The sequence below is a fragment of the Triticum aestivum genome, chromosome 4B (assembly GCF_018294505.1).
Source record: "Triticum aestivum cultivar Chinese Spring chromosome 4B, IWGSC CS RefSeq v2.1, whole genome shotgun sequence".
NCBI lineage: Eukaryota > Viridiplantae > Streptophyta > Magnoliopsida > Poales > Poaceae > Triticum > Triticum aestivum.
Window position 1 is genome coordinate 405,841,322 of NC_057804.1, and position 7,881 is coordinate 405,849,202.

The window sequence follows — 7,881 nt, forward strand, 5'->3', positions numbered from 1 at the left end:
CCTAAGTTTGGTTGAATAAAATGAGAGCGACAAGTTGGTGAGTCTAATGCCGCGTTTGGATGTTTGTATTGAAGTCCTGAATTGGGTTTCGTAATCCCAAACTTTCAATTCGGGTGTTTGGCATTCGAACCAGAACAACGGTCCGAAAACGATCAAATACATTATCCAAACAATCAAATTCTTATTCATGTCCATTACAATTTCTTTATTAAATTGGTATTGAAACCAATTCAATACGAATGCCTCCAATACAGACATCCAACCACAACGTAAGGAAATCTTGCCATATTTTTTGAGCGTGTGATACGAAGCCCTAGTGTGCCAAAAAGCATCTTGACTAAGGTAAGGCTTGAACCAAACACACTCATAAGTTGATCGAACTTGCCTAATGTTACGCGTGGCAAGTTAAGACAATCTTAGTCACAAACCAAACATCCCATTAATGTGTAGTTTGCATCAAAACACATTCCAACATGAAAACTTACAGAAATGTATTATACATCCTAGGCACATTTCTATTCATTTTCAGATTTTTTTTACTTTAAAATACTCCATTGTACACGCCCTAGACTGCCCCAACACGCTTTCTTTAAAATTAACTCCACGTCCTACATTATTGATTGGTGATTTGGTTTAGTACTTGATCCCCATCCTTAAAAGTATCCACCGTATGTTTCATCAAGAGTCAAATCATCTGTTGGCGCTCCTACCTGCAAGGATCATATTGGAAAAGAATCATAATAACTGCTGATTGTTGGTGGTTGTCTTTTAGCTGAGCAGATTGAGGGCTTGTTTGGTTCCAAATAAGTCACCAACTTATAAGTCGAAAAGTAAAAAAAGTGACTTATTTTATCAAACAGACCCGATTTATAAATCACCCCAACTTATAGGTCATAAATTGCTCCACCCCAACTTAAAACTTATAAGTCACCTTCTTTTGCATGGGTCCCACCACTTGCATAATGTTTGATTGGTGTGGAAAGATGTATCAGGTGACTTATAAGTCAGGTGACAACCAAACAGGCATGACTTATAAGTCACTGGTTTTAAGTCACCTGACTTATAAGTCAGGTGATTTATTGGAACCAAACAGGCCATGAAAAGAATGGCAGTGATTAGCGGTGTCAAACAAATAAAAGCAGTGAATAGTTGCGGAGCCAGAGCAATCAAATCAACATGGCTGTGGAGAGCAGAGTGCACTTTACTCGAACAAAACCCCAGAACGGCGAAGACAAGGAAAGGCGGAGGAGGCGAAAGGGGAGAGGAGAAATATATAAATCCCCATTCCACTCCACTAACCACAATTGTTTGTGTTTGTTAAACCCGAAGGAGCCGAAAGGAAAGCAGGCAAGCAAGCAGCGTCGCCGCTACCCACAAAGCTCCCACCTCTCCGGCTCCCTCCATTATAACCATCCCCACAAAACCACCACGCAGAGAAAGAGAGAGAGAGGGAGAGCGTTGATGGGCTCGGCGACCGCCTAATTCCACCGTCCATTTTCAAACCGAAAACCGGGCGCCTCGGATGGCGGAGGCGGCGTCGCTCTTCTCGCTCTCCGCGGCCGCCGTGGTGGAGGACGTGCTGCGGGAGCACGGCTGCCGCCTCAGCGACCGCGACCTCGCCTCGCGCAGGACGGGGGAAGCCGGTCAGCGCTCCCCTCCCGCCCGCTCTCGCGTCGCCACCTGTTTTTTCAGTTATCTGTGCCGCTTCGGCTGGCTCGCGCGTTGCTGAATGAATTCGCCTCGCTTGGTGCAGCGGCCAGGCGGAACGAGGCGGCGGGGTGGCTGCGACGCACCGTGGGGGCCGTCGCCGGGCGGGACCTGCCGGAGGAGCCGTCGGAGGAGGAGTTCCGCCTCGGCCTCCGCAACGGCCAGATCCTCTGCAGCGCGCTCAACAGGGTCCACCCAGGCGCGGTCCAGAAGGCAAGCGCTCGTTGTGTTCGTCAGTTTGATCCGCCCCCGCCGCTCGCCTCTGCTGACAACAAGTGACGCTACGCGCAGGTGGTCACGGCGGACTCGGTCGACGGCGCGGCGCTGTCGGCGTTCCAGTACTTCGAGAACGTGCGCAACTTCCTGGTGGCGGCGCAGGAGATCGGCTTGCCGTGCTTCGAGGCCTCCGATTTGGAGCAGGTTCGTTGTCGGGCCGCCCCCGTCCGTGTGCCGCGTAGTCGCCCCCACGCGGCCTTGCTTGCAGCTCCAGCAAAGCGCTTATGACGGCATCTTTGCTTTAGACGCACTCTCTCGTGGAGCTGTGCTGTGACCCTGATTGCGCCTTTTTTTTCTTCCTCTTTTGCCTTTCTGAGCGCAGGGAGGGAAGAACGCCAGGGTGGTGAACTGCGTGCTGGCATTGAAGTCGTACGGAGACTGGAAGCAATGCGGGGGCACCGGGCTGTGGAAATACGGGGGGAACTTGAAACCCTCGGCTTCCGGCAAGTCCTTGGTGAGGAAGAACTCGGAGCCTTTCCGGAGGTGCCAATCAATGAACGAGGGGGAAGCGCCCTATGAGGATGCTGGATTCAATGGCGATGCTCATCTTGATTGCGGTGACATGGTTAGCTCCATGCACTGCCACGTTTGTTTTTCGTCTTAATTTGATGCGTACATGGAATCTGCTTAAATGCTTAGTGGCTTGATGCATTATTGTCTTGAAACAGTCGAGGTCACGTCCGCTGAAAATGCTGGTCAGCGCGGTTTTGTCCGACAAGAGGCCAGATGAAGTTCCACAGGTTGGTCAATCTGCTTCCCCAATTTTCATTTGATGGCTTACTAATTCAATGGGACATACGTATATGCCAATTGGATACCCTTTTCATCCGTTGTGTTGTTTGTATGCAGCTCTTAGAGTCGATGCTGGGTAAACTCGTCGATGAATTCGAGAATCGCTTGAAGAGTCAAAATGAATTGGTATGCCCAGTGTCATTTTCTCTGTATTTGTCTCTTCTTTTTGGTATCCTTCCACGTTGTGCTTGCAATTGGCAATGTGTTAACCAAAATCAATCCATTGGGACAGGTGAAAGCTGCTCTGAAAAATGGCACAGACAGCACCAAATGCTTCTCCAAATCTAAGGTTCTCGTCGAGGCCACTCCTAATTTTAGTGAGAGAAAGGCAAGCTATAGATTATTACTCTTCTTTATGCTTCAACAATGTTTTTAATTTTACTCCTCTAGTAAGTACGTCTGCTGCTAACAGTGATAGTTAGGATTACCATGATACTATTTTTTTGGCTTTCACCCAACGTTAAACTTTGTATTGTCCTCTGTAGATGGATACATCAGAGATTTACTCCAAGCATAAACAAACAAAAAAAGAAGCATCAGGGAAGGTGGCACTGAAGCAACATTCAATTCTCCAACAGCAGTCAAAGCATCTTGAGGTAGTATTTTAGTATTGATTTCCTTACATAACTCTTGACAGCGGTTACAGTGCTGTTCATGTTTCTTGTCTATAGGATCTTAAGGCTAATCTTCAAACAACAAGAGCGGGTATGGAGTTTATACAAATGAAGTACTCTGAGGACCTCAACATATTAGGTAAATACACAGGAGCTCCTGGGTGCTCCACACCCTTATATGAATATTAAATTTAAAAAATACCAACAAAACTCAAAAAAAATCTGGATTTTGGGGATATCAAACCTGGGTGCCCAATCTACTCCCATGTGAAGTTTCGTGAAAAAATACCAATAGACATCAGTGGCGAAGGAAATACAGTCTGAACTAAAATCCATCCAAACAGTTTTTTTTCTATACATAAATTTTTTTTGTCTTTTTTTTCCACGGATACGTTTCCTGGTATTTTTTCACGAAATTTCACACGAAAGTAGATTGGACACCCAAGTTTGATATCCCAAAATCACAGATTATTTTTCTTCAAATTTCCCTGTATTTTTTTAACTTAATGTTCATATAGGGGAGTGGAGCACCCCGGTGCTACAAATCCTCTTCCGTATATGAGTGTACTTTCGGTGGTTCACTACTACTTTGATATAATTTCACTTAGCACATCACTATTTGCAAAATTAATTTCAGGAAGGCATCTGTTTAGCCTTGCACATGCTGCCTCCGGTTACCACAAAGTTCTTGAAGAAAATAGAAAACTGTACAATCAAGTGCAAGATCTTAAAGGTATGCTTGTTTTAATAAATTTTTACACCCAGTTTCTGATCCAATTAAGGAAAATTTTGGTACACTAAAAAAATATTGCCTAAAATATGAAATTTCTTTTGTATGTCTTGTCTCTAGGTAGTATCAGGGTGTATTGTAGGATACGACCCTTTTTACCTGGACAAGTAAGTTCATCCACCGTGGGCTGCATTGATGATGGAAATATTACCATTATTACTCCTAAATCTGGAAAGGATGGACGGAAATCGTTTAGCTTCAACAAGGTTTTCGGCCCATCTTCAACTCAAGGTATTTTACCATGTCCTTAATTTTTTTCAGTATCTTATGTGGAAGAAAATTCACAGGAAATTCTGCCATGCAGATGAGGTATTCTTAGATACTCAGCCCCTTATTCGCTCTGTTCTTGATGGGTACAACGTTTGTATCTTTGCATACGGCCAAACTGGATCAGGCAAGACATTCACAATGGTGAGTAGTGAGGACAATAGCACAAGCCAACAATTTCTGTATGTAATACCTATTTATCACGGAGACCTTCTTTATTCTTAAAATCTTCTCTTTTGGTTTTATGTAGAGTGGACCCAAGAATATGACTGAGCAAACCCAAGGTGTAAACTATCGGGCACTTGGGGACCTGTTTAACCTTGCTGAAAAAAGAAAAGGAACCTTTGTCTATGATATTGCTGTGCAAATGATCGAGATTTACAATGAACAAGTCAGGGATCTCCTCATCAGTGATGGTCTCAACAAAAGATATCCTTACTGAAATCATATTTCTGTCAAATTGTGTCAGTTTCTTTTTAACACATTGCTTGCACGAAAATCCTTATACTGTCATACCAATAATTTTCTTTAACAAATATATACATTAGAGATTCGGAATAATTCTCAAAATGGAATTAATGTTCCGGATGCAAGCCTTGTCCGTGTGGCGTCTACGATGGATGTAATGGAACTGATGAACATTGGACACAGGAATCGCACTGTGGGTGCCACTGCGTTAAACGATCGGAGTAGTCGTTCCCACAGGTGACTTCACAACCTTTTCTGTGCAACAGAATTACTTCAAAGTAATATTTAACATAATTAATTAATTATGGAATATGATGAAATATTCTTGTAAACTTGCAGTTGTTTAACTGTTCATGTCCAAGGAAAAGATTTGACATCAGGGAACATTATCCGTGGCTGCATGCATTTAGTTGATCTTGCAGGCAGCGAACGGGTTGACAAGTCAGAGGTCACCGGAGAAAGGTTAAAAGAAGCACAGCATATTAACAAATCATTGTCAGCCTTAGGAGATGTAATTGCTTCACTTGCCCAGAAGAATGCTCACGTACCCTACAGGAATAGTAAATTAACACAACTCCTCCAAGATTCTCTTGGTAAGATGACTCCTGAAATTCTTAGTACATCAGACTATTGAGTACAATTTGCATTGTTTTTCATTGTCCTACATCAATGTATTAACAGGAGGTCAGGCCAAAACCTTGATGTTTGTTCATATAAGCCCTGAAAGTGATGCTGTAGGAGAAACCATAAGCACCTTGAAGTTTGCCGAGCGTGTTTCTACAGTTGAACTTGGTGCTGCTCGACTTAATAAAGAATCCGGAGAAGTTAAAGAGCTCAAGGAGCAGGTTTTTTCCTGCTACTATACTATATGATCCTTTCTTACTGTCCTTTATTATTCAAGACATTCACAATCGCTATTACTATTCAGATTTCTCGACTCAAAACAGCATTACAAATGAAAGATTCAGGATCGGAGCAAAACATTACTCGCCACTCTGAAGCATTAAACACGAAGATGCCTTCTCCTGTTTTTTCAAATAGGCGACAAGGCAGTTGTGATTTGCTGCCTGGCCAAGCTAACTTCAGGCAACCAATGGAAGATGTCGGAAACATAGAGGTAATAATGCCGTTAATTTCTGCATCAGATCTTGCACATAAATTGAATGATCCACATAGAAGTAAAAGTTCTGCATGTAATCTTAGTGCACTGATTGTACTTCACTGTCCTTTCAGCTGACGCATTCAGTATTTCTACAATCATGTGTGGTTTGATTTTTCTACAGGTTAGACCCAATCCTAAATTGAGACAAAAGAAACCAAGCTTTGACCTTCAGGATTTATTAGCATCAAATGATTCTCCTTCATGGCCAGACAGCAATTCAAGGGTGAATTTTCAGATGGGAGAAGAAAGGGAAACAGTTTGTGGGGACTGGGTAGATAAGGTTGTGGTGAACAACAATCACTCTCTTGGTGATTGGGAAGGAGACAGCACGGCTCTTCCTGACTTCTTTTACCAAAGATACAATTCAGGTTTGAGAGATGAGCAGCAAAGACCTCGGTTTTGCTCAACGAATACCGATGATTCCGATGATATTGACGTTGCAACGAGTGATTCCTCAGAATCAGATGCACTTTGGCAGTTCAATGTTTCAAGCATAAACAGTTCAGTTATTCAAAGTGGGTCAAAGATAAAGAAACCACAAACGAAAATAAGAGAGGCCTCAGATACAAGGTAAGCAAATTTGCGTTAATGTAGTTAACATTACAGCAAACAAAGTTGTGTATTAATTTGATTAGTAGAATGGGAAACAAAACACATGATCAGCCACCTAGTAAAATTAGTGATTGGGCGATACAGGTTGGCTAGTGCATCATTTAAGAGGAAAATTTCGTTGATGAACATGGATGACAATGAATTTCGAGAATATTGTTTGCCAAGTTTGATTGTAGAGCTTCTAGACTTATGGAATTTCATTAGCATGGACCGCATATCCGCAAGTACATATTGTTTCATCAAAGATTTCTGTTAGGACGGCGCACTTACCACCTAAGAAGTAAGAGGACAGCTTAATGTTAGCCATCCATGGATCAAGAGTAAACTGTTTTGACGGGCATTTTTATTTTAGTGATTTACTGAGTAGAGAAGGAAGATTTTTGTGCTCTAATTATTCCTTTCCATCATGTGAAACTATTTTCTTGACTCATATAAATACCAAAATAATATTTTTGTATGATGATTACCACTGGAAGCTAAGATTTTTCATGTACTTCATTTCAAAATGTTTTTGGTAGGATATGATTATGACTGTAAATGTACATTGATGACGTACAAACAACATGTTCTTATACTATTGTAAGATTAGTACTACAAAAAAAGATCTACTTCCGAACTAAAGAATTGTCTATTACTTTGTACTCCCTCCGATCCATAATAAGTGCCGTGGTTTTAGTTCAAATTTGAACTAAAACCACGACACTTATTATGGATCGGAACTAAAACCACGGCACTTATTATGGGTCGGAGGGAGTAATTATTTGGAGATATTTGAACTCCTTTTTTTTTGCATGATTTGTATCTGAAATACTTTTTAATTTTTCTGTCGAGATCTACATTAGAAGGATAGTTATTTATACCCAGATGTACTTCATTCAATATGTAACCAAAAGTCTTCCTTGCCCTTTAATGGTAGTAAATATAACCAAAAGTCTTCCTTGCCCTTGAATGGAACAAGTAGTAACCTCTCACCTCTTAGAAGGCAATAGGAATTTTAATGTTGGATCTTCTGAATGAATTGTCTAAACTTAGTTGGACACGCTTTTAGCAAATCATTACCTGAACATATTGTTTTATTTAAATTTTGCTCAATTTTGTGATGTATTTGAAAATGGTGAAATTAAGGATTGATATACTGGGACAGAATAGCAGACCACATAGGGCTTATCAATTTTTCGGGAGATTTGATGATA

General features: G+C 41.7%; 1 protein-coding gene across 1 annotated transcript in view; it reads left to right on the top strand.

Moving 5' to 3' along the window:
• The first annotated feature begins 1,323 nt into the window (after positions 1 to 1,323).
• LOC123092387 (kinesin-like protein KIN-14F) overlaps positions 1,324 to 7,881 on the top strand; it is a 7,141-nt gene continuing 583 nt past the window's right edge. The window contains exons 1-18 of the mRNA XM_044514157.1: positions 1,324 to 1,643; positions 1,754 to 1,920; positions 1,999 to 2,127; positions 2,306 to 2,548; positions 2,652 to 2,723; positions 2,833 to 2,901; positions 3,008 to 3,103; positions 3,261 to 3,371; positions 3,447 to 3,528; positions 4,027 to 4,122; positions 4,240 to 4,410; positions 4,484 to 4,590; positions 4,697 to 4,875; positions 4,990 to 5,151; positions 5,254 to 5,507; positions 5,596 to 5,759; positions 5,843 to 6,031; positions 6,198 to 6,646. Coding sequence (XP_044370092.1) covers positions 1,523 to 1,643; positions 1,754 to 1,920; positions 1,999 to 2,127; positions 2,306 to 2,548; positions 2,652 to 2,723; positions 2,833 to 2,901; positions 3,008 to 3,103; positions 3,261 to 3,371; positions 3,447 to 3,528; positions 4,027 to 4,122; positions 4,240 to 4,410; positions 4,484 to 4,590; positions 4,697 to 4,875; positions 4,990 to 5,151; positions 5,254 to 5,507; positions 5,596 to 5,759; positions 5,843 to 6,031; positions 6,198 to 6,646 — 2,861 coding nt within the window. The 5' untranslated portion in view covers positions 1,324 to 1,522. The remainder of the gene's footprint in view (positions 1,644 to 1,753; positions 1,921 to 1,998; positions 2,128 to 2,305; positions 2,549 to 2,651; positions 2,724 to 2,832; positions 2,902 to 3,007; positions 3,104 to 3,260; positions 3,372 to 3,446; positions 3,529 to 4,026; positions 4,123 to 4,239; positions 4,411 to 4,483; positions 4,591 to 4,696; positions 4,876 to 4,989; positions 5,152 to 5,253; positions 5,508 to 5,595; positions 5,760 to 5,842; positions 6,032 to 6,197; positions 6,647 to 7,881) is intronic.